At 34.5% G+C, this 27,853-nt stretch overlaps 2 protein-coding genes across 2 annotated transcripts; one reads left to right on the plus strand and one right to left on the minus strand.

Annotated features, from left to right (window-relative positions):
* The first annotated feature begins 21,535 nt into the window (after positions 1-21,535).
* On the plus strand, positions 21,536-24,901 carry LOC139862089 (serine/threonine-protein kinase PBS1-like). Its single transcript, XM_071850639.1, has 5 exons — positions 21,536-21,932; positions 22,325-22,530; positions 23,062-23,251; positions 23,358-23,749; positions 24,095-24,901. The coding sequence occupies exons 1-5, from the start codon at positions 21,779-21,781 to the stop codon at positions 24,545-24,547; spliced, it is 1,395 nt and encodes a 464-aa protein (XP_071706740.1). The 5' UTR covers positions 21,536-21,778; the 3' UTR covers positions 24,548-24,901.
* A 589-nt stretch (positions 24,902-25,490) lies between these two features.
* Positions 25,491-26,856, minus strand: LOC139864686 (bidirectional sugar transporter N3-like). Its single transcript, XM_071853258.1, has 6 exons — positions 26,805-26,856; positions 26,654-26,690; positions 26,331-26,544; positions 26,077-26,235; positions 25,874-25,993; positions 25,491-25,784 (listed from the first exon to the last, which is right to left on the minus strand). Exons 1-6 carry the CDS (start codon positions 26,854-26,856, stop codon positions 25,491-25,493), a joined length of 876 nt encoding a protein of 291 aa, XP_071709359.1.
* Between the last annotated feature and the right edge of the window lie 997 nt (positions 26,857-27,853).

Below are 27,853 nucleotides of genomic sequence, written 5' to 3' on the forward strand. Positions count from 1 at the left end.
AGGCCTGTATATAAAGAGTGGTGTGTTGAGCTTATAAGTACTATAGCTTTTAATAAGGATGTAGATAGGTTAGACGATAAGAGTTTTCTTAGATTTTTACTTGACCGTAAGATGTACAGAATGTCCATGCTGGACATGGCCAGGGCTTTATAGATTTACACTCCCGCCGAATTACTACTACCTGATTGTACAAATTTGATTTATCATGGTGAAAGGGTAGATAGAAATTTTGACGCTGACGCCGTCTGGAGGCGTATGTCAAATTATAATATTTTTACGCGGGGAGGAAGACACTCCTATTTAGATATTAACAAAGCAGAGCTTCGTATTATACATAGATTTTTAGCTAATTCGATTACACAAAGAGGTAACAACAAGGAATAAATGACTCTACACGATTTATTTTACCTTAAGTGTATTCGAAACACTAGAAGCTTTGTTAATATTCCCTACTGTATTGGTTTTTATCTGTCCAAAATAGTGGAAGGTATACAGGACGGGGGAATAATAGGAGGAGGTATTTTTGTTACTCTCATTGGAGAGTATTTAGGTGTAGATAGGGAACAAGGGGGTCCACTGATGGTGTGTAGGGAACAGGATGAGACTTTAGGATTGCGGGTCTATCAAGGTGCAAAGGTATTAAAGAGCAGACACAATCAGGCAGTACCATATCAGGGCCCTCATCCACAGGTAGAGAGAGGTTCAGATGAGGAAATGGAGGAAGCGGATGACATTAGGGATGTCATTAGGGAGGCTGTTACTGATGTTTACCAGCGTATAGATGAGGTAGAAATGGCAAACGAGGCTAGACATAGTCAGTACGAGCAGTGGCACGCCGAGAATGTGTACGAGCATTCCAGGCAACGACATCATGATAGATGGCACTATCATCAGTATCAGATCATGAGCCAGCTATCATCTCAGGTACCAAATAACTACGTACCGACCCGACCTGCTTATTATCCGCCACACCAGCCCGATATGCGACCACCATTTACTCTCTATGACCCCAACCAAGCCTATAAGCACACCTATAACCAACCGTGGAACCCGACCGACGACATGAATTGGAACCCCTATCCAGATTGATACAGTTCCCGTTGGTGATTTTTATCTTTTATTATTTTTATTTACTTATGTTTAAAACATATAATATTGTGATACTTTTATGTCATTTTTAACATTTTTTTATTTTGTTACTAATATTTCGTATTTATAATTTGAAAGTGGGATGTTAAGTCCCATTTTAAATTACCATGCATGTTATTATTTGTATGTATGTATATTGTTAATTGTACACAACAGGGTAAAACAGCGAACTTTCAAAGACTGGCATTAAGTTCAACAAAAGCTACTAATTTTGACGACAAAACGAAAAACAAATGTGATGTAACAACAAGACAGAATGAACAAATGATGTGCACCATTTATTATTCAACAATCAAATGCCAATATGTTTGGAAACTTTGGTAAAATTTAATCATTTTTCTACGCTAATCACCCTCAATAATTTAAATTGTACTGATTTCTAGCAAATGAGGTCATTGCAAGACCTTAAGTGTGGGAAGGGGTTAAATTCTTTCGGATTTTTAAAATTTTAAATTTAAACACTTGGTTACCATTAAAAATACTAGTAACGCAGTAGTTATATTAGAATCTAGTGCTCTCTGATAATAAAGAACAGCCTTAGTCTTATATACGGACTACTCAATTCTAGTAAAAATTTTTAAAATTTTCAACTAAATGAACTCAAAATTATGTTTATACATATTTATGAACGATAAAACTAGGTGTTAACACCAAAATTATTGTTACCTTTGAAAGGACATAAATTGAGAAACAACTTAAAACGCTTGAATTCATTTAAAATGGAATAGAGGAAAATAAAAAGGCAAAGAAAGAAAAATAAAAGCCAAGTGTGGGAAAAATTTACCAAGTTATTTAAAACATATATCACATATTTTTGTACAAATAATTGAAGATACTTTTGTTTTGGACAATTTTATCAGTTTTACCCAATTTCTTATAACATATTTAAAAGAAATGTGCCACTTGATTTAAAAGGAAGTAAAGTCTTCCAAAAAAAGACACTCGCTTCTTGATTTAGGTCAGGAAGTTGTCGTCTAGACCAGTTGTAGAGTCTACGAAAAACCTTGAAAAGTTTTCTTGAAAATCAGCTGAAAATCCACGGACCTCAGCATCAAACAGGGTCGCCAAGTGGTCAGACTTATCCTAACCATGAGAGGATTTGTCTCGTACAATGGGGGGCACCATGCAAATTAGCTTATAAGACTAATGAATCAGATCCCCAGAGAGGATAATCTCCTTAAAGATCAAAAATCAGCTTTTAAGCCTGATATTACTCAATCCTTGAGATTGACCTTAAAGGTTGAGAATTCAAACTCATGGAATTCAATGATATCTAAACTCGAGCTTGAACGAGAAAATATTTTGATCAAATTAAAACCGATTTATTTTCTGAAAACCCTATTTTCAATGCATTCATTACCATTGAACGTAAAATCCTAAGAATTCACCGAAATTCATTAGGTCACCTGAACCAAATCGGGTGTCAACCGTAAGAACGGTGGTTGCATAGCATGGTCGAAGACAGGACCTTGTGCCAGACCGAAAAACTATAGGGTGATCTTTACTATTGCTCCTATAAAGGATAGTAATTGCATCTGACACGATATAGACAAGAATTATCAGCATGTCACGGGACATTGCCTTAACAGTTGCTTGTTCAACGCTTTACTTTACAACCGAACGGTAGTTTACCGAAAGGTAATATACGGAGCAAGTATACTGGACGTGTTGTTTTCCTAATATAAGGTTAGCAAGTGGGTAACACAAAATCGCAAGTTTTAAGCTAAAATTTTCAAATCTAAAACCCACAAAACCCATAAACATTTTACAAACACTGGTGAAGGGTTATTCCGGAAAACTTATCTATGGTAAAAGCTAGATTGAATTTTCAAAAAATCAAAGGTTTTCATAAAGATCCAATTTCCTAAAGGATCTAAATTTTTATAGTCATGTGGGACTGTAAACCACAACGTTACTATCATTGTTCATACCGCCGTATAGAAATCACTGATGTACAAAGTGTGAAGAATAAAGAAGTGATTCTAGTAAAGTTTTATTCAAGTTCTATATTGCTTGAGGACAAGCAACGCTCAAGTGTGGGAATATTTGATAATGCTAAAAACGAACATATATTTCATAGCATTATCCTTCAAGAAAGACAAGCTTTTGGTTGCAATTGTTCTATTTACAAGTGATATTCGTTTAAATAATAAAAGGTGAAGACAAAAGACAGATTCGACGATTTAAAGACGCAAACGACCAAAAAGCTAAAAAGTACAAAGTACAATCAAAGTGGTTCAAATTATTGTTGAGAAACGTCAAAAAGTTACAAGATACGAGCCGCAAAACGCAAAGTACAAGATATTAAATAGTACGCAAGGACGTTCGAAAATCTAGAACCGGGACATGAACCAACTATCAACGCGCAACTTAACGGAACTAAAATTACAAGTCAACGATGCACAAGAATATAATATAATATATATATATAATTATATAAAATTATATATATTATATTATATAATATATTAATACGCAGCAGCCCACATTTTTGGAATCATTGTGAGCTGGAAAAGCAGGCCATGCGATCGCATGGCAGCCTGTAGCATGCCAAGTCCTATAAAAAGCAACGAATTCGGCCGATTTAATTACACAATATAATTCAATCTCTCTCACTCTCATATATATATATATATATATATATATATATATATATATATATATATATATATATATATATATATATATATATATATATATATATTTATATTTATATTTATATTTATATTTTAATTATAATTTTAATATTAAAGTTTAATAATAATAAGGTTATAGTAGCGAATGTTGTAAGTGTGTAAGTCGAAATTCTGTCCGTGTAACACTACGCGATTAATACTCATTGTAAATTATGTTCAACCTTTTTAAATTAATGTCTCGTAGCTAAGTTATTATTATGCTTATTTAAGCCGAAATAATCATGATGTTGGGCTAAATATTAAAGACGGGGTAATTGGGCTTTGTACCATAATTGGGGTTTGGACAAAAGAACGACACTTGTGGAAATTGGACTATGGGCTATTAATGGGCTTTATATTAACTAAACGATACCTCGTTAATTTAATATAAAGATTACAATTTGACGTATCTATATATAACCACATACGCTTAATCGGGTACGGTGGGCGGGATATCTATAAATACGAATTATCGTTCATTTTACCGGACACGGGGATGGATTAATAGTTAAGGGACTCATTAAAACAGGGGTGGATTACATTCAAGAGTAATTGGTGTAATTGTTAACAAAGTAGTAAAACCTTTGATTACACGCAGTCGATAATGTGACGCCCCGTACAAAATCATCGTGTACGGTACATCAACAACAGGATCATTACAAGGTCAAACACTATATGCTGTTTGAAAACCAGTTTTACATTCATGAACAGATAACGTTTTATAAAAGATGAATAGGAAACATTAACATGAGTACATGATACTAAGGTCATTACAAAGCTATTGTTTTGAAAATAACATAAGTTGGGAATGCAAAGTAAAAGTTTCATGCTTGAAACATCTCTAAGTAATGCAGCGGAAGTCTAACACAGCAAGTCTGTAACAGCCAGTCTATACACCAAGACTAGAACAGCAAGGCTAACAGCAGAAGCAACAACGTCTAAACACCTGAGAAATACATGCTTAAAAAGTCAACACGAATGTTGGTGAGCTATAGTTTGTTTGTATTCAGTAATGTAATGTAGGCCACGAGATTTCAGTGCTTCAAACAAGCGTTTCAAATCAGTAATTCAAATCAGTATGATAAAGTATATGTATAACCGTGGGCACTCGGCAACTAACTTAACGTTTATACCCCCTGAAAGTACACTTGGCAAGTGCGTATGTCTACGAAGTATTAAACACTCGTTAAATGCTAGCGCGACTAGCCCGAGTGGGGATGTCAAACCCTATGGATCCATATCTAAGATTCGCGTTCACGGTTCAAAAACCAATGATTAAACGTTACCGAGCTAAAGGTAAAGTTTATGCCGTTGTATAACCCACACATATATTAGTTTAAGTACTCGTGCCTAGTATGTAAAAACATAAAATGCGCATGTATTCTCAGTTCCCAAAATAGTTAAAGTACAAAGGGAATGCTATAACTCACAGTGATAAAAGCGGTAAAGTCGGTAATGAAAGTACGCAAGTAGTAAGTCGGTCCGAAAGGTCGTCAACCTAAATCAAGGGTTACTAGGTCAGTAGGTTGTTTTTATAAATTCTAATAGTGCATAAAATAAGTTTAAGTGTCATCATCGTCATCATTCATCATCATAAAAGCTGAGTAAGTTCGACAAGAATAGAGATCGAAACAATAGGCTGACTTCGGTCAGCTGCTGCGACCTCTACGTAAATCGAAAAGATGCATAGTCAGTGGCTATGGCTCCGTATGTGAGTCCCCTAACCGCTGACCAATTTTCAGAACCTAAATCATCTTCGTTTGACCATGGCGACGGTTTAAGTGCGAGTAGGTCAGAAATTTCAGCACAGCGTTAATAGGGTGTAGTGACTCTCGGAGGGCCATAAATCCTAAACCGTAACTCGGATTAAGACGAGGCCTAAACGGAAAATCATCTACTCGAACCGAAATAACTGAAAATCAACTTTATAGTAGCCCAGGTGGTCTGATAAGATACGAAAATCAGTGGACAAGTGCTCCGGTGAGGTTCTTGGTGCTTGATGCTCATCACGGTTCTCATCCTTGATGCTTGTAGCTTCAAGTGTACAACTCGTTGATGGTTTAGCATCACTTTTGACCAAGATTCTACCATTAATACACAATATGTTAAGACCAAGTGGTAACACAACTCATTTAAGAGTCTTAGATGGATGATGAACCAAGGTTACATCATATCCTTAGTCTTAACACAATTACAAGTCCTATTTACAAACAAAGTTACAAACTTTACATCAATCAAACAAGTATGAACATGATCTAAGTCAAAAGAGGTGATGGAACCCTAAGCTAGAGAGCTTGGATCCCTTTCACACAATTTATAAGGTCACAAAGCTAGAAAGCTTGAACCTTTAGTGTTCTTGAAGATCTTGAAGCATAAAGCTTGGATCTTTAAGATATATGAAGATAACAAATAAAAGTTTGAATCTTTATCACAAAATAACAAGATTAAAGTAAAAGAAAGATGAATCTACAAAGTTGGTGAAGATTCAAAGCTAGAAAGCTTGAATCTTCCATGTTCTTGAAAGATTCATGCTTGAATCAACAAGATATAAGCAAGATCAAATCTAAAAGGAACTTTGATCTCCATAATATGATGATGATGGCCATGAAAATGAAAGGAAAAGAAGAAGAAAAAGAAGACTTACAAGCAATACTAGAAAGGGAAGAAAGAAAGAACAAGTGTGTGTGAAAACCAAATGAGCAAGTGATTTGAATGAGAGGTAAATGGCTAGTATTTATAAGCAAGGAATTTGATAAGGATTGATGACATGGACAAGGGCTAGTATTTATAAGCAAGGAATTTGACAAGGATTGATGACATGGACAAGGGCTAGTATTTATAAGCAAGGAATTTGACAAGGATTGATGACATGGACAAGGGCTAGTATTTATAAGCAAGGAATTTGACAAGGATTGATGACATGGACAAGGGCTAATTAATTGGGTCACTAGCTAGAGTAGGGTGGGCTTGAGCCCAACAAGGTAGAAAGTCTAACAAGACTAACTATTGTGCATAATTAAATTACTACGCGTAATTAAGCATCCAAAAACCCAGGTAATTATTATTATAAAATAATAATTAATATTTCGCAGTCATAATATTCCGATTATGACAAAAATTAAACGTGCGCGCAAGTTCGCGGTTTATTCGAAACGTCAAATAACACTAACTGTTATAAAGGCTTCCAATGATCAAGTTATGTATCCTACGTACTCTAAGGCACGTTTTAACATATAAATGGAAGTAAACCACGTAAATCAAGTTTCCAGAGTATAAAGTAACACAGTACGCACAAATACGCAGTTTCGCAAAAACACAAGGCACAAAAGCAAGTCGAAAAAGCCGGGTCGTTACATTACCCACCTGTTAATGGAAATTTCGTCCCGAAATTTGAGGAGTGACAAAAAAAAATGGTACCGTATTTAAATAAGAAGTAGCGTATCAAAGTTCCGAAAGATTCGTGGGCTAAAAAGTGAGCTATTTACCTTGAAAGGTACTCTGGCGTATAAAAGTAAGAATAGGTATATGCTATTAATTAAGTCTCTTAGGAGATCAACAAATTGATTTTGTTTCTGGTTAACAAGAGTATGTTGTCTGAATATATCCACAAAAGAAAAGATGATGTTTTTAGCCTTACAGGCATCTTTAGTAAGCTGGATGCATGAAATACATCATGAATGTTACTAAACTCATCTAAAACATTAAGCGCTTATGTCGCAATACAAAGATGACAGGTAGGATGGAAAACATGGTGATCATAACCATGCGATTTGATGTCTAGATAGTGTTAGCCACGGATTTTACTAACCCCTTGATTTCGGAAAGAGACAATAGGCATAAAGAACTCGATATTTAAGAACGTTTCATTTAACTATATGAATTGAAACTTTTGCTGAAAGTGAATAATCGGACTTATATGCAATGCAAGCCATAATTATCTATAGTGCCTTCAGGACGGTCTGAACGAACAATGAAGGATATCACCCAGTTTACCATACTGCAGGTGAACTTATCCTTAGATGGAATGAAAGAACAGTTCCATAATGTAACTTTATCCTTTCAGTTACATGTTGAAGTTAGGGTTAACATTAACTAGAACAACATATAGTTGCAACCAATGAAGAAAGGAATGTGTAGAGTAACCATATCCGTATTACAGATGTTTTAAGCAGTCCCTTCCAAGAGGATAACAAGATTCATAGATTCCTAAAGTATGTTACTTTACATTTCCGAAAGAGAATCGCATGAAAGGTGTGATCTTTAAACCAGGGTGAACTCTTCGAGCGGTTTGTTCTGAATTTATCCTTATACTTAAGGAGATGCGCGGACAAGAAGATACGTGGACCCTTGGTCGTAAAGAACGGTTTACTCTAAGTGAAAAGAATCTCAAAACGATTCCTTGTACCTCAACCTACTAATTCATAGAGATGATTTTTACGAGGATGTTGCGATTAGCCGTGAAATATTGAGAATAGAAACCCACCTAGTGCCCTTCCTACAATGGGGTGACCATTGAGTGTACCTCAGAAAACTGATTTATCGGCCCGCGATTTTGCCATGTTTAACCTTAAAAGGAACATTTTTCGAGTACAAAGACTTCCTAACAAATTTTTTTTTATAAATCTGCCACCCAAAGTGGCTCAAGCGTTTTTAACAAGGATTTTAATAGTAAGCTTCATCCCTAACGGAGGGAGAGAAGAAGTGTGATCCCTACATGGTGTAGTCTAATACGGAAACCTTTAATAAAATCAACCGAGGAAGTTTTGAAAAACCTTTAAACGTTTGATGCGATAACATAAATGGAACGAAGTTCTTGGTAAATTTAGAAGTATGTATAACGAGTACCATTTGCACAAAATTATTTGACTTAAAACAACTCAATAAAGGAGCGATTTTTAATCATCTTGAAGGTATAACTTAGTATGTACTAACCCAAAATAAGTAAGGGTAAATTTATACATATATGATTTTATAAATCGCGTAAGTGATAGAAAAGTTTTTAGTACTTTCATTTGTCCATAAATCTCGTGAGGACCGCACAAATAAGCAACGTGTAAATCAACGTGTAAAAATTTTGATAAACATAGTTTTTCGTATTTCAGAGGTTACGAGTTGAAAAAGGTCGAGTGAAAAATCTTTGAATCATCGGTTGACATGTTACTAGGTAATGAAAACTAATGAATTAAATGTAGTTTTGATGATTATCCGAACTTAAGTCTTTGGCCCAAAAATGTTTACGTCCGAAGCCGTTGCTAAAAAGTGAGGTATGAAGGATAGAGCATGAGGATGAGAAGTTAATCGCTTCTTGACTTTGCAGAATGCCACACAGGTTATGGCTAATATTAAAGTCGGAATACTAATGATGTTAATATCGCTAGATGAGAATTTCCTTGGAATAGGTCAGGACTTTGAGTTATGTAAGATAGAGCATCGCTCCGACAGATGTGAAGAATAAGATCCCTGGGTAACGCAGTAATTTTGAGTGGTTTAAGTGTTTGTGGATGCCCGAAGGCTCTGCATGACGTGGTAGTAAGTGCCTTCATCACATACACACACATGAATCTCTTAGTTTCGACAGTTGTCTGTCTTCATGATGACTTGGATACGAATAAGCAACGAAAAATTTTATATTGACAAGCAACGAAAATTTATAGAATTCATTTAAGGTGACGATGTAAGAAAAGAAATTAACTTCTTAGCAAACTAGGGTTATGTACAACACGTACCATTCAAGGTAAAATATCCTTTGAATAAAAGATTTGATTTGTAAAAGTGAAAGTAAAATTTCATATGTATTTGTCAAAAAGAAGTAATTATTTACTTTATTTTATATAACGTATACGATTTCAAAAATTTGCACGAATGGCAAATAAAATAAATTTATTTTTATTAAGTTTTGAGAGGATCGCACAGTAAAATAGTGTAAGTAAAATTTTGGCAAACAAAATTTTCATATTTCGGAGGTTACAAGTTGAAAAAAGATTGATGAGAATCGAGTAAAAGACTTTTGAAAATCTCGGGTGATATTTGAGCAAAAATGTTACCAGGTAATGAAAACTGTTGAATTTTAATGTGGTTGATGACTATTAGTAGGGCATAAGTCCCTCGACCAAAAATGCTTAAGTATAAAGTTGTTGCTTATAAGTGAGAAACGAAAGGGAGAGTATGAGGACGGGGATTAACTACCCATTGATTTTGGAAATTCCGAACTGGTATGACTAATATCGAAGTAAGAAGGGTGATGGTGTGATTATCATTGATTAAGAATTCTCTCGGAATAAGTTAGGATTCAGTGTTGCATAAGAATGAGTATCAAATACGATTCTTGGGTAGTATAGTATTTGAATTGCTGAAGTGACGGGATACAATTTCCTTTATGTATCGTTGTCCATTGTATCAGTTTCTTTCATGGCTAGAAAGTGAGTAGATTTGGTGAGGCGATCAACGATAACCCCGATAGTGTCATAACTGCCGACTGTTTTCGGTAGTTTCAGAATGAAATCCATCGTCATCCCTTCCCATTTCCATTGTGGGATCTCGGGTTGTTGAAGTAATCCGGATGGCTTTTGGCTCACCATTCTCGCGAGGTATACGAATAATCTTCTTACTATAAATAACTTTCGCTTTCGTCCTTGAAAGTCAGTCCGTTCCAACTATTTCCTCAAAGCTTTCTAACTCGATGAGTATTAGGTTAATTTTAAGGTCCATTCCAACCAAATCTTATTATACTTCCGTGAAAATTTTTATCAACCTTCTCAAATAACATCTGCTTGTGCGCAGGTAACTAATCCTTTCCAACTACTACTATAAAACTTCCAAGTTTTGTTGGCATGAGGTCATCTTCAAATGACCCACCTGTTAATTTTTAAGGTACTATCTTAAATTACTCCTCTATCTCTGCCAACTTACCATTAGCTTGTCCTATTGAATACTTAACTCTCATGATTGTTAATGGCTTATTAGTCATCACACTAGGATTCTTGGGTATAAGGTTTCTATCACTCTAGTATTAAACAATTCCGAGACGATAAATCGTTGTGAAGAAACGTACCCTAACTAAAATCAGGATCCATGCGAGTCTCCATAGCTGAGATAACGATTGCTCTATCATATGTGAGTCCAAAGTTTTTTTTTTCCTATTTGAGAACTTTTTCCTTAAGTATCCAGGGTGTCTATATCTATAACAAATTTTCGGGTTATCAATTCTGCAGTCCAGGCCCTTCTCGTACAGTATCTAGACTAAGTGGTTATTCCTGCCTTTATCAGACCATAATGCGTATACTCAAGTGGTTCCTACCAAAATTTCCTTTGAATCACTTCATATTCCTTATGTAGTAACATTGGGACTTCTGCATAATTCACTTCAATATAATTACGCTGGTCTGGCGTCATTATATTGTACTAAATCGTACGTTCATTCCAATATCACTCCATATGGTCAATGTAACGTGATCACTTTCAGTTCTACTCAATTTCATCCCACGGTGCTTTATCTATGCAATCTCAAAACAAAATCTACATAATTAATCTCACGGTTTCTCGGTGTGGGTGCGTAAGTTCTGTAGGTCATGCACCAATGCCTAAATGTCCTGAAATTTCTTCAAAATGTTCAGGTTCAGGTAACATCGTTAGGTTCCTTTCTAGAAATTCAATCTGGGTCTTGCTTCGAGTTATATGTGTAGCTAGTAGTAGTACGATATGTCTTGAGGCGACTCCCAAGTCTTTGGGTATGGTTGAGCATCAGTAGAAGGCACTCTGACCTTGTGAAAGGAGATGTCCTCCCGACTTCCCCAATGCCTAAGAGTGTTAGGGTACTAAATCCAGAAATGTCGTCAGATCGTCGAGCAGTGGTGAAGAACGAAAGAGATAAGTGACGGTCATGAAAGCGTACGAGATACAAGCCATCTTGCAGGAACTGAACAACCTTCGAATGTTCACACGTCCTACGTGGCTATTTAGAGTGAGCTCGGGGTGCGGTTACTCCGACAAATCCTCCAATCTCTCCTCCTCCGAGGATCGACTTTAGTGGGCGTGTAATCCGAGGGGTACTCCTCCTAGATTGCGTGAAGAATCGTTTCGATCTCTGGAACGGTGGAACAGTAGTAACAGGTGGATTACAATACTAATCCTTAGGGTTAGACGTGTGGGAAACGGGTTCAGAAGAACATCTGAACTAGGAAAGGTAAGTTTTTCCAAGTCGGTGCAGTGAATAGCAGGCATGAAGCAAGCACGTAATCAGGCACTACAGCAACCTAGCTCGTTTACAGCAGTATATAGCATGGCAATATTAACAGTACTAAACAGAAGTAACATGCAATCGAAAGCAGATAGTAGCATGCAGTAGCTAGAATAAGCAAAAGCATGCAGCGAGTTTACATAGCAGTAAAAGGAAACGGTAGCATGCAGCAAGTTCATACGGTAGTAAAAGTAAGCAGTGGCATGCAGTAGTAGTAAGCAGTAACATGTAGTAATATAACACAGTAGCATGCAGCAGGTTCCGCAGAAACAAGTAAACTAGCAAGTTGTAGATTAGTCTTATTAGTGAATCCTACTTGGGTCGGTCCTAGACTCACTAATGCAACCTAATTCCCTACAACCAATGCTCTGATACCAACTGTGACGCCCCGTACAAAATCATCGTGTACGGTACATCAACAACAGGATCATTACAAGGTCAAACACTATATACTGTTTGAAAACCAGTTTTGCATTCATGAACAGATAACGTTTTACAAAAGATGTATAGGAAACATTAACATGAGTACATGATACTAAGGTCATTACAAAGCTATTGTTTTGAAAATAACATAAGTTGGGAATGCAAAGTAAAAGTTTCATGCTTGAGACATCTCTAAGTAATGCAGCGAAAGTCTAACACAGCAAGTCTATACACCGAGACTAGAACAGCAAGGCTAACAGCAGAAGCAACAACGTCTAAACACCTGAGAAATACATGCTTAAAAAGTCAACACGAATGTTGGTGAGCTATAGTTTATTTGTATTCAGTAATGTAATGTAGGCCACGAGATTTCAGTGCTTCAAACAAGCGTTTCAAATCAGTAATTCAAATCAGTATTATAAAGTATATGTATAACCGTGGGCACTCGGTAACTAACTTAACGTTTATACCCCCTGAAAGTACACTTGGCAAGTTCGTATGTCTACGAAGTATTAAACACTCGTTAAATGCTAGCGCGACTAGCCCGAGTGGGGATGTCAAACCCTATGGATCCATATCTAAGATTCGCGTTCACGGTTCAAAAACCAATGATTAAACGTTACCGAGCTAAAGGGAAAGTTTATGCCGTTGTATAACCCACACATATATAAGTTTAAGTACTCGTGCCTAGTATGTGAAACCATAAAATGCGCATGTATTCTCAGTTCCCAAAATAGTTAAAGTACAAAGGGAATGCTATAACTCACAGTGATAAAAGCGGTAAAGTCGGTAATGAAAGTACGCAAGTAGTAAGTCGGTCCGAAAGGTCGTCAACCTAAATCAAGGGTTACTAGGTCAGTAGGTTGTTTTTATAAATTCTAATAGTGCATAAAATAAGTTTAAGTGTCATCATCATCATCATTCATCATCATAAAAGCTAAGTAAGTTCGACAAGAATAGAGATCGAAACAATAGGCTGACTTCGGTCAGCTGCTGCGACCTCTACGTAAATCGAAAAGATGCATAGTCAGTGGCTATGGCTCCGTATGTGAGTCCCCTAACCGCTGACCAATTTTCAGAACCTAACTCGTCTTCGTTTGACCGTGGCGACGGTTTAAGTGCGAGTAGGTCAGAAATTTCAGCACAACGTTAATAGGGTGTAGTGACTCTCGGAGGGCCATAAATCCTAAACCGTAACTCGGATTAAGACGAGGCCTAAACGGAAAATCATCTACTCGAACCGAAATAACTGAAAATCAACTTTACAGTAGCCTAGGTGGTCTGATAAGATATGAAAATCAGTGGACAATTGCTCCGGTGAGGTTCTTGGTGCTTGATGCTCATCACGGTTCTCATCCTTGATGCTTGTAGCTTCAAGTGTACAACTCGTTGATGGTTTAGCATCACTTTTGACCAAGATTCTACCATCAATACACAATATGTTAAGACCAAGTGGTAACACAACTCATTTAAGAGTCTTAGATGGATGATGAACCAAGGTTACATCATATCCTTAGTCTTAACACAATTACAAGTCCTATTTACAAACAAAGTTACAAACTTTACATCAATCAAACAAGTATGAACATGATCCAAGTCAAAAGAGGTGATGGAACCCTAAGCTAGAGAGCTTGGATCCCTTTCACACAATTTATAAGGTCACAAAGCTAGAAAGCTTGAACCTTTAGTGTTCTTGAAGATCTTGAAGCATAAAGCTTGGATCTTTAAGATATATGAAGATAACAAACAAAAGTTTGAATATTTATCACAAAATAACAAGATTAAAGTAAAAGAAAGATGAATCTACAAAGTTGGTGAAGATTCAAAGCTAGAAAGCTTGAATCTTCCATGTTCTTGAAAGATTCATGCTTGAATCAACAAGATATAAGCAAGATCAAAGCTAAAAGGAACTTTGATCTCCATAATATGATGATGATGGACATGAAAATGAAAGGAAAAGAAGAAGAAAAAGAAGACTTACAAGCAATACTAGAAAGGGAAGAAAGAAAGAACAAGTGTGTGTGAAAACCAAATGAGCAAGTGATTTGAATGAGAGGTAAATGGCTAGTATTTATAAGCAAGGAATTTGACAAAGATTGATGACATGGACAAGGGCTAGTATTTATAAGCAAGGAATTTGACAAGGATTGATGACATGGACAAGGGCTAGTATTTATAAGCAAGGAATTTGACAAGGATTGATGACATGGACAAGGGCTAGTATTTATAAGCAAGGAATTTGACAAGGATTGATGACATGGACAAGGGCTAATTAATTGGGTCACTAGCTAGAGTAGGGTGGGCTTGAGCCCAATAAGGTAGAAAGTCTAACAAGACTAACTATTGTGCATAATTAAATTACTACGCGTAATTAAGCATCCAAAAACCCAGGTAATTATTATTATAAAATAATAATTAATATTTCGCAGTCATAATATTCCGATTATGACAAAAATTAAACGTGCGCGCAAGTTCGCGGTTTATTCGAAACGTCAAATAACACTAACGGTTATAAAGGCTTCCAATGATCAAGTTATGTATCCTACGTACTCTAAGGCACGTTTTAACATATAAATGGAAGTAAACCACGTAAATCAAGTTTCCAGAGTATAAAGTAACACAGTACGCACAAATACGCAGTTTCGCAAAAATACAAGGCACAAAAACAAGTCGAAAAAGTCGGGTCGTTACAGATAACCTGGTGTATTCATTAAACAAAGTATTAACACCTTGTTACAGTTTGAATCCCCAATTAGTTGGAATATTTGACTTCGGGTATAAGGATAATTTGACGAAGACTCTCGCACTTTATATTTATGACTGATGGACTGTTATGGACAAAAACCGTATGGACATATTGAATAATCCAGGACAAAGGACAATTAACCCATGGTAATAAACTAAAATCAACACGTCGAACATCATGATTACGGAAGTTTAACTAAGCATAATTCCTTTATTTTATATCTCATCGCACTTTTATTTACTGTAATTTTATTTATCGTCATTTTAATTATCGCATTTTTATTTATCGTCATTTACTTTACGCTTTAAATTAAGTTGTATTTATTTTTAATATTTTACATTAGGTTTTAATTGCGACTTAAGACATAAAATCGACAAACCGGTCATTAAACGGTAAAAACCCACTTTTTATAATAATAATAATATTATATATATATTATATATATATATATATATATATATATATATATATATATATATATATATATTTATACAAATATAGTTTTAAAAATATAGCGTTAAACTTGGCTAGCTCCCTGTGGAACGAACCGGACTTACTAAAAACTACACTACTTTACGATTAGGTACACTGCCTATAAGTGTTGTAGCAAGGTTTAAGTATATCCACTCTATAAATAAATAAATAACTTGTGTAAAATTGTATCGTATTTAATAGTATTTCGCAATAAAAATATAACTATTAAATATACGCTGCTGCACACATCAGAAACTCTCAAAATATGCATCTTTGTGGGGTAACGTTATGAGCAAATTCAACAATAACGAACAAGGATGGTATCGAAATGAAGATGCGTTATCGGAAAAATGGCGTTATGTATTTATATGAACACATGTACAAACTTTATGAGATGTCAAATGGGTTCATTTTCTTTGATCATTTTGTGGTTGTGGTTGGAGTATATACAAAATTATATTCAAATATGTTATTTTTTTATGGTGGCAAATTAAGAAGTGATTAGATTGATATATTAACTAAATGAGTGGATTCGCCAAACAGATACATAGCAGTAAAATTTCCATTTGGATCTTAATATTCACTACTTATGGTGGCAAATTAGATTAATATTCAAATGAAATTTCTTAAAAGGTCTTTAACTGAGTGCCTTAGACCTTCTCTAACGTTCGTGTGTTAGCCCCAATGTGCAAGCAACACGCCTCCAACACGTGTCTAACGCGGCGTGTTATAAGGTACACCCGTCGGCGTGCTGGAACCCAACACGGAGGAAAATTCCGTGTGCCAGATGACGTGTTCGATGGTGAGTGGCCCAATTCAAATGCAATGGATATGTTTGACCGGAATGTGATAAAAAAATAAATTAATTAAACACTCCTATATATACACTTCAAACATATACATTTTTCATAACTGAACTCACAAGAAATTGAACAACAAATCCATCAACTACAACAATTTCAAAAACTACAAGAAATTCAAAGAGAACTCGGGTTATCCCTACAACTACGTTTTCAATCACAAACCCAACCACAACACAACCACAAACTGAATTACAACCCGAAGCAGAACTTGAACAAGGCGGTGGTGCGAGGAGAAGAAGAAGTCACCAACATAAAGACAAACAAAAGGCACGTGAACCATGCCAAAAAAAAAATTTGGACATCGGCCGAAGAGGTTTGGTTGGCGAAATGTTGGCTTGATGCGTCCGAGAATCTGATTGTCGGAAACTCTCAAAAAATATGCATCTTTTTGGGGTACCGTTATGAGGAAATTCATCAATAACGAACAAGTATGGTATCGAAATGAAAATGCGTTATCGGAAAAATGGTGTTATGTATTTATATGAACTCATATACAAACTTTATGAATGTACAAACTTTGAAGAATATTGTACAACTTTCATATAATAATTGTATTTTAATTTTTTTTTTAAATAAAGAGGCATTTTTTATTACTAATAATTATTATTAAAAATATAAATACTCAATTTCAAAGCAAACTTTATTATTATTATTCAAATATGAGTTCTCTTTACGGGATTAATTATGTTACATATATATGCGAAATACATGTCTCAATAAAATGTTTTAATGTAGTTTTTATGACAAGAAAAATAATAATTGTGATGAAATTGGAAGAAAGTGGTGGGAGAATAAAAGTAGTTCATTTATTCTTAGTTAGCAACTTAAGTATATCAATATGTTTGTAAAAACAACGAGAAATTTCTTAGTCGGAATCTGTGGTTTCGCGGTTCATTAAACTAAATGACTTTAGTATGTACGTTCACTTAATACCTAAAACATATCGTTAAACTGTTTCGTTTAAACAACATGTGGTTTCATGGGTCATTTCACTAGTTGTTAAATAATTGTGTTGGGTTGGCCGGTTGGGTTGGTCGGTTGGATTGGGCCTTTCAGTATTCTATTATATTATTATTACAGTAATTGATAATTTATGTAAGCTTTTTTTTCTTTTTCTTTTTAAATCGAGAGAAATAATAAATTTTATAGAAATTTTCTAATAACAACTTAAGGTTTTCATTAAGAATTACTTTAATGCACAAAAATTATAGTATATGTGGTAGTATATATAGAGGGTGGTTGACGATTCTTAATATGCAAGTATTTTTTACATTCCTAAATTCCTTAATAACAATCGGGTTATCATTAGAAAAATCTTATACAAATAAAAGTTTGCAAAATGACACGATTGTATGAATAACCAATAGTGTTTTGATATAATTGAACTCATTATTTGCGCAACGCATCGCCATTAGTGAAGGAAAAGTATGGCGATAAGGTAGAGAGAATCGCTCGAGGGTTCCAGAAGAAGAAGTTCGATGGAATGGAGATGGTGGAAGTGAGTTGATAGAAGTAAAATATATGTTGTGAAAATAACCCTTAAGACCATATTTATCCCTGCCAGGCGTGTTAGCGTTTTGCTGGGTGGGGGTGGGGTGCTTGATGAGCGTGCTGCCAGACTGCTGTGTAATGGGTGGCGTGCTGAGTGGCGTGTTGAGCGTATTTTTTATTTCTTTTTCATTTTTCTTGTATTTATTTTAATTTGTTTAATTAGTTATATTATTATTTTGAAATTATAATAACAAATTAATTTAATAAAACACACTAAAATTAATAATAATAATACGATTACATTATAAATTCTAAAAATAGAAAATTACAATAAATAAAAAGACGACCTAAACTTACTTTATTTAAAAAAAAATCCTAATAATTTAAACTACTACTCGTCATCTTCATCCGACAACTGAATTAAGTCGCCGTACTCTTCGAGCAAGTTCTTCTTCATCTTCATGCAACGCTTTTTCTCTTTCGGGTTCGTGATTTTATTAATGTCCAAGTTCGACAGAAATTTTGTGACTTCGAGTGCGGCCTTCATACATTCCGCTTTGGTAATTGCGTCCATCTGTTGAAGCTTTTTCTGTGCAACTTCGGACCTATACTCGTTAACTTTTTTACATAACTCTTCAAACTTTGAAGAGTTTGTAGAATGAGAGCTTTGCGCCACGTCGGAAGATGCCTCAGTCCTAGCCACCTTCTTTGCTCGATTCCTTCCCATCGGCCTTTCAATCGGATCATCACCTAAAAGCACATTATGAGGACGATCATCCCCGATATCAATCGTGTGGACCTCCTCGTCATGACGTCATCCTCATCACGGTTACCAAAACCTCCATAAACTGCTCCACCAACCGGAGGAGGAGCAAGCCACTTTGGTTTGTCCTTTAAAAATTCCCAAGCATCGTGAAACGTCCACGACTTCTTCTCATTAATACAATACGCCTTTACCGCAGCCTCGTAAAAGCAACTTTCGGTTTTCCCACTACGCTTTGGATTGCGTTTTTCGGCCTCATAATAACCTTGAAAAGCTTTACACCCCTTGTCCACATAACGCCATTTCCCCGATAACGCATCTTCATTTCGAGACCATCCGTACTCGTTATTGTTAAATTTGTTCATTACACTACCACAAAGATTGGTATTTTTGAGAGTTTCCGACAATCGGATTTTCGGACGCATCAAGCCAACTTTTCGCCAACCAAACCTCTTCGGCCGATGTCCAAATTAGTTTTTGGGTTGGTTCACGTGCCTTTTCTTTTCCTTTTCGTTGGTGTTTTCTTCTCCTCACGCCAACGGGTTGTTCGGGCTCAACGTCGGGTTGAGTTTGTGGTTGAGTTTCTGGTTGTGTTTGACCTTGAAGTTGTGAGAGTTGTTGCGGGCTAAGACCGAGCTCTCTTTGAATCTCTTGTAATCGTTGGATTTGTTGCTCGACTTCTTGTTGGCTCATATTAAACGAGCTAGTGGTATAGTTGGCAAAACCAAGAGAAGAAGGTCGGGATGAAGACGATGACCCCGGAGTAGTCGGTTCACCAAGATTGTACCCCCACTCATTCGGAAAAGACATTGTTTTTGTTTGATTTTGTGAAGTGTTTTGTGTTTTGAGTTGTGTATGTTGTGTTTGTATTTGTCTTTGAAATATATATGTATATATATATATACTGGAAACTGCAAACCAATAATGCAATATGTATATATCCGTTGGCAAATATTCAGCTAGCAATCATACACGTCGACAAAATACACAAACACGCGTACGAAAGTCCGGTGCTAACTTCCAACACGTCGGCGATTATGGAGTCCAACACGCCGCGCTACCCCAATTTTGGGTGGCGTGTTGGTTGAGTTTGGCTGCCAAAACGCCAGCGATATTCATGGTCTAAGTGAGTGGCAAAAGATGAAAATGCAATTTACTTAATATAATATGTTGATGAACAGTAAATTCATAAGCTCTGAGGATATATATATATATAACCCATGTTCATTTCAATTTTCTCTTTCATACTCATATCTCCCATATAATTAGTACACATCATTCTGTATAAATGTGTATTTAAACTTTTTAAATTTAAATAAATGTATAATTGCTCTTAAATTATTTCAAACAATATGAGATCATTTTTATTTTTACAACTGTAGATATACTCACATTATACTCCATATATGCTCATTATATGATTCATATGATACGAACATTTCTTGGTTCAACTAACTAAAATTCAATGAGACCAACCTTTATTAATGCATTAATGAAGAACTCTAAAAGGTTGAGAAAATAAATTACATAAGATATTTCTTACAGTATATGATGCAAAAAGATATTGAAAATGACGATCCAATGGTCTTGCTTCTTTGTTTGATGGACTATCCCCAATAACCTTTCCTTGCCAAAACACAAACATCCAAATAAAGGAATTCCACACATATAAAATAGTAGACCCCTTTTAATGTAAGATAAGAATAAGTAGTAAATATCAAGATCTAACAGATACACAGAAACTAAACTATCACAATTTTTTGATTAAAAAATTCATTTTAATTTTTTTTTTTTCTAAAAGCCAAATTTCATTAAAACACGAAAATGAAATTCATGTTTGTCAACTTTTTTAAAAAGTAACAAAAATAAAAATAGTTTGATAAAGAGAAAATAAGATCATGTTGTACAAAGAGAGTTCGATTCTCACCTCTTTTATTTGGTTTGGGAGTACATTCAATGACATCATTACAAATCTAGTAGTTTACATCATATGATGTCATTACAAATCTAGTAGTTCCTGTGATTTACAATATGAACGCGGCACATGCCATGATTTAACGGATATTTTTGATGTTCGTAGTAACATAGAGCATCCACATTCATTTTGTAAACTACGGGTACCAACCACGTTGAAAAAAAATACAGAGATCAACGACATTATATGATGTAACCACGGGGACTAATCGTACAAACTTTTCTTTTTTATTCTTATCTATAATATATATAAAGCTCTAAAATGATGATTTCATCATTAAGCTAATTACCTTTATTTCTCATAATGATGATGTCATAATTATATATTAATTTAATTAAAAAAAATACGAAATCTTTTTATAAAAGGAATATTAATCTCTCTTAAATTGTAATTTTATTTTTCTAAAATTATTTAAAAGACATTTATTATTATTATTATTAATTATTATTATCAAAAATATAAATATAAATACTCAAATTTGAGCGAAATTTATATTTGTAATAAACACTTTATATGAGTGAACATATTCAGTATAAACACTTTTTTTTCTTTGAAAAAAAAAAAGTAAACTAGGAATACGCGCATAACAAAGTCAAAAAAAAAAAAAAAAAAAAAAAAAACCGGCTTTGTAATTTTGATGAGTTTGTTTTATTTCTAAACACACGCTACCAATCTCTCTATTCACACTTATTATTATCATTATCATTTTTCATACAAAATTAAATAAAATATAGATAGATATAGATAGATAGATATGAATTTATATACAAAATTTAAATTTATACTCTCCGTACTGTATAAATATAAAACTATGTATTTTTAAACCGTTTTAATTGAACCCATCCAATTTCTTAATCAATCAATCAGTTATCAGTTATAGATTAAAAATTACAGCAGCTACAACCTTTAATCCATCTTATGAGCTGTTGTTTTGAATGTTGAATTTTAATTTTTGAGTAAAAAAAGAGGAAATTATCAAATTAATGGGTTGTTTTCCATGTTTTGATTCGAGAGAAGAAGAGAAATTAAATCCTTCAAAAGTTAGGGCTGATCATCATCATCATCATCATCATCATCATCATAAACAACAATTTCATACGTCATCTGCTCCTTCCAATATTTCCAGATTATCTTCCGGTAAACTGTTTTTATTTATTTTACTCAATTGAAATTGAAATTGAATTGAAGTGATTAATTTACTATATGTAATGATAATTAGAGCCCTACTTGTTTGATCTGATCTAATCTAATCTAATCTTACTTATCAGTTTTATTATATTAGAATTTAATTGTGATTATAATCAAGTTTGTTTCTTTAATTTGTATTTGTATTTTCAGTTGTAATTGGATGAATTTGAGGTAGGCCCCATCAAATGATGATACAAACTTTTTTATTGTAATGATTGATATCTGAATCTGTTATCTTTTTCATTTTCATACAACTTTTTAAGAGACTTGCTAATTTCAGCTAGTTTCATAGTTTATTTTTATTTTTATTTTTTGTATTGAAATTAAATTGAATTTTGCAGGAGTTGATAGAGTAAAGACTAGAAACAGTGCTAGTTTAAGGAGGGAGTCATCAGGGTCAACGGATTTACCGGATGGTCAAATCGCTGCGCAAACGTTCACGTTTCGTGAACTTGCAGCTGCAACTAATAATTTCAGGCCTGATTGTTTTTTAGGTGAAGGCGGCTTTGGTTGTGTATATAGAGGTCGTCTTCAATCTAGTGGTCAGGTAAACCATTTTAGGCTTGTTTATGCATATTTGTTATTAAATTAAAAATATTATTATTCAGAATTCAAATGTGAATATTCATATAATCTTACTTGGTTCTTTGTAGTGTTGGGTGTTGTTTGTATTTTAAGATGTTTATGTCTGAAGATCTGCGGATCACATCTGTAAAGAAGATGTGGCCTGAAGGTCTGTATGCTGAATATTGAAGACTGTTTGTTTTTATGTCTGCAAAATAACTTAATCATGTCTGCAGCACTTAGAAGCACATTTCTAAGCCTGCGAGGTTGCAGACAGAATAAACATTATTTTATCTTATGTCTTTAGAAAAACAAACACTCTGTAGTAAAAATGTATGCAGGCTCGCAGCCATAAGACATAATAAGATATGCAGACTGAATAAGAAGCGGCACCTTAGTCTTTGATACACTGTTGGATTAGTTTTAAAGCCTTTTTAAAATCTGATCTGTTGTCTTTAATATAGTAATACTTGAAAAACTATTTATAGTTACTTTATTTGATCGTTTTGGATAGGTTGTAGCGGTTAAACAACTCGATAGAAATGGGTTACAAGGTAATCGCGAATTTTTAGTCGAAGTTCTTATGCTCAGTCTTTTACATAACCAAAACCTAGTGAATTTGATCGGTTATTGTGCTGATGGTGAACAAAGACTTCTCGTTTATGAATTTATGGCGTTAGGATCATTAGAAGATCATCTTCATGGTAAAACCATTTTTCTTTTAATCCATTTTCAAAAGTAATTAATTAATCCAATTATCTAAATCAAAATCAAAATCATCATCATATTAATATATTATACTGTTTACAGATCTTCCACCTGATAAAGAAGCGTTAGATTGGAACACGAGAATGAAGATTGCGGCTGGTGCAGCCAAAGGGTTAGAGTTCCTTCATGATAAGGCTAACCCACCTGTAATCTACAGGGACTTTAAGTCATCTAACATATTGTTAGACGAAGGATTTGAGCCGAAGTTATCTGATTTTGGGCTCGCGAAACTGGGCCCTACAGGAGATAAATCTCATGTTTCGACGAGGGTTATGGGTACATATGGTTACTGTGCTCCCGAGTATGCCATGACTGGTCAATTAACTGTCAAGTCTGATGTCTACAGCTTTGGTGTCGTCTTTTTAGAGATTATTACTGGTCGTAAAGCCATCGACAGCACTCAACCTCATGGACAGCAGAACCTCGTCACATGGGTAATAATTCATTGTGCAGACCCTATTAGGTCTTATGTTTGCGCCTGTAGATGTTTTTACTGCAAACTGTTTGTTTTTTCTAAGACATAAGATAAAAATGTCTTCTTTTGTTTAAAAGTCTGCAGACTTAGAAATATGTTTCTCACTGTTGCAAGCACAAAAACAAACAGTCTTTGATGTTCATCTTATAGATCTTCAGACCAGATCTTCTCTACAGATGTGGTTTACAGATATTCAGACAAAAACATCTTAAAAAAAAACAACACCTTGTCGTGTCTTGATACGAGGGTGGCATTAATTTTTTCTAAACCTTTTTTAGTAATGTGAATTATCATTTGAACGCAGGCGCGACCATTGTTTAATGACAGAAGGAAATTCACATCATTAGTGGACCCGAGGCTCGAAGGCCGTTATCCAATGAGGGGGTTGTACCAGGCTCTAGCGGTGGCATCCATGTGTATTCAAGAACAGGCTGCCGCTCGGCCTTTAATTGGTGATGTGGTTACTGCATTGTCGTATCTCGCAAACCAAGGGTACGATCCTACAACAGCTCCTGCTCATGTTGTCGTCAATAAAGAAAGACCAAAAACCAAAAGAAACGGAAGAGCTTCGAGACATGAAGAGGGTGGTGGCTCGGGTCGTAGCAGATGGGATTTGGAAGGATCAGAAAAGGAAGATTCTCCTAAAGAAACTGCAAAGATGATAAACAGAGATCTTGAAAGAGAACGGGCTGTTGCTGAAGCGAAAATGTGGGTCGAAAAAAGAAGACAAAGTGCTCAAAATGGATTTGATGGATAGTACAGTTATGTACAACTGTTTTGCGCTTGTTATTTTGGCCGTCAGTTTTCGGGTCCGCAAACGTGTGGGCCATAGACATGGTTTGGTCCTTTAAACCATTTTGTAGTAATATTTGTATATTTTGGTGATGAGAAGAATGAGAGTTCCCGACGGAAAAAGGATGGCAGCGAAGGAGATGAAACCGAACGTAAAAATAGAATCTGGTGAATTTTATAGGTGGTTTTATTTAAATGGAGTCCTTTTTGTAATTTGGCTTACCTTATTCTTGTGTAATATATATATATATTATCTAAAGACATGATTTTTGCCAATGTCTACCACTATATACACGAACTTATATGGGTTTTAAAGTTATGGTATTTTTAGTTTGTGCATAAATTGATTGGTGGATTTTGTGTATGGGAACAAAAACATTGACTGTAGTATATCGATCAATGATATTTGTGGAATCAAATTATCTAGTGACCCGTTTGGCTCATGGGATTCAATGGAATTCTGGCGGAGCTGAAATTGAATTTAGACACGACGTCTTTCTAAATTCAATTCCAATTTCGCCGAAATCTCATTGGATTTCATGCGCCAAACGGGGTCTAGTTTTCTTCAAACAAAACATAAACTCCCTATGTTGCTAGTATTAGATATTTAAACTAGTGACAAAATTATAAACGTCTTCATTGAAAAAGTAAAAGTTAAGTATTACAATTTGAAGTGTAAATATCAAAACAGTCACTAAATCTAAAACAGAGGAGTTTCAGTTAGAATGTTACCTTTTTTGGGTGGATTTCTGTTTTTAATAGAGAAAGAGAGTTGTCTAGTGACCACTAAATCTAAAAACTATACTATTTGTCGAATAATATACGTGACGACTCAAGTATTTTATATGTCAAAAATTAAAATAACCAATTAAACAATTTTAATTGGCAACTAATTACTGTAAAATCAATTAAACCTCACACATCACAACTACTACACCCGTATCCGTTACATCCTTAACTTTATCTTTTTCCTCCTTCATTTCAACCATATCATTGTGATCACAACTTTTGGTTTCATCTTCTGCTTCACTAGTTCGACCCGAGTCAACCGGATGAACTCCTGAGTTCGATAAAATCGATATGTTTATGATGTGTTGTTCTTTAGCATATGGTTTTTTCTCTTGTTGAGTGCTTGGTTTTCTGTAATATCCATAAAGTCCCATTTGACATACTCCCAATACAAATCCCAGTATGTTTGGCACCTATAAATAAAACAAATTCAACACCTTTTACCAAAAAAAAAATGCAACAATATTGTAACAAAAAAAAAAAAAAAAAAGGTGTTAATTACCATCACACATCTATCTTCAATGTACATCCCATAACCGAACCACATTATCGCACTCAGTGTAAGGAAACACGATAAAGACAACGGCATGAACTCGACACTTTTTGTTCTAACAACTTGCAACTATTCAAATTCAAACCAGAAATTATAATTAGTTTCATAATTAAGTAGAAGAATTTGATTTAATTAACCAATTTTTAACTCACCACAATACTAAGAGGCGCTGCAAAAACACATACCGAAACAACAACACAAATCCACCCAACTACTTGCACTCGCACGTGTTCATTGACCCATAACAATGTTACAAGAAAAATTGCGAAAAAGAACACCATAACAATGGTCAAAGCGGTAAATGTCTTCTTCTACACATAAGCAACATTATCTTTGTAAATATATAAATTAATGTTCTAATGAATAAAGAAGTACAAAAATGATAAATTAACAAATATATATATACCTTAGCATCCGGAGTAGCGTATACAAGAAAAATGATGATGTAAATAGACTCGATTATGGTACCAAAAGTGTTGATGGAGATTAAAAGAAATGTGTTACTTCCATTGATCAAGGCGTAAAATAACCATAGCAACGCGCTAAAGAGTGACACCACGTATGGCAATGATTGGAACCCCATTGTCGATTTTCGCTTGTATATTTCTATAAATGTAGGCCTGCAATTAGTTTCAACATCATCTTAAAAAATCACACAATTTCTAACCGGTTACACACTTACATTTGTTAACCATTTTTTTTTTTTTTTTGCAAAAATTCTTGACTTACATTGGAGCGAAGTAGACCCCAGTTGAGATAACGTTACCTGTAACATGATACAAAACAAGAGAAACAAGTTAATATAGTTATGATGAAATCAAGATATGATCAAACTATGAATGTTAAGTTAGAACATTATATTATATTATACATTACATACCTAATATGCCAAAAACAAAAACCAAAGGGTGATGAACATTAAGAAGTTCCATTTTACTTTGTACCACTAACTTTGGGTTATGTTAAAGTTAGGGTGGGAATGGAGACCCAAAAGGCTTCTGACTCTGAATAAGAAGTTGATATTGTTGCAAGTGTTATATTAAGGATGTATTTATATGCACATTTTTAAGACTAGTGAGCTTTGAGGTATGTATGTTTTAATTTGTTGTGGTGTATGAGGTGTCGTGTAATGTATTAAAACACTCGACGAACGTCTTTTTTTAGACAAATCATTATCATCCCCCAACAAGCTTGTCTGCATATGTTGCAATAAAATTGAGTTAACCTTGATATTTACCGTACACTGTTTTTTTATGTTCAAGGTGTGATATTATTTTAGAACAAATTTATGTCTAGGACTAATATTTATAGTTACAGTCATTTGTAAAAGGGAAGTGACATATATACAACCACTTTATACACATACACAACCAAAAACACTTTACAGTGTTGCACTGTACAACACTGTAAAGCATATTTGGTTGTGTATGTGTAAAAAGTAGTTGTGGACATATCATCACCCTTTGTAAAATGATAAAATTATCGTCTATTACATGCTAAAATATTTCGCAAAAATACGAAAAAGGCCATTAAAAGTATAAAATGGATCACAAAGGTATCTTAAGACCTATTATGGATTTAATTTGAAATTCCAAATGAATTTCATGAAATTAGGTGAAATAAACGTCACCTTAGTGTTTATTCACGTAACATTGACGTATACATTAACACAAAATAGTGTGAACATAGATAGTTTTGTACATGAATACTAAAATTGCACCTAGATCATTTTATCTAAAATTTGAGGTTCAAAGTATATGTCAAATATGTCACATATATATTGTATAATGTTACTTCTTGCGTTGCATATACTTCCTCCGACCCATAATAATTGTATTTGTTGGTGCATGTAATCCCCAGCCATAGATAGCGTATCGTTTTAATACATTTGGTCATGTAATAACGTACTTTGTGACTATTGATTATATA

Source organism: Rutidosis leptorrhynchoides, chromosome 8, assembly GCF_046630445.1.
Source record: "Rutidosis leptorrhynchoides isolate AG116_Rl617_1_P2 chromosome 8, CSIRO_AGI_Rlap_v1, whole genome shotgun sequence".
In the NCBI taxonomy this organism is placed as follows: domain Eukaryota; kingdom Viridiplantae; phylum Streptophyta; class Magnoliopsida; order Asterales; family Asteraceae; genus Rutidosis; species Rutidosis leptorrhynchoides.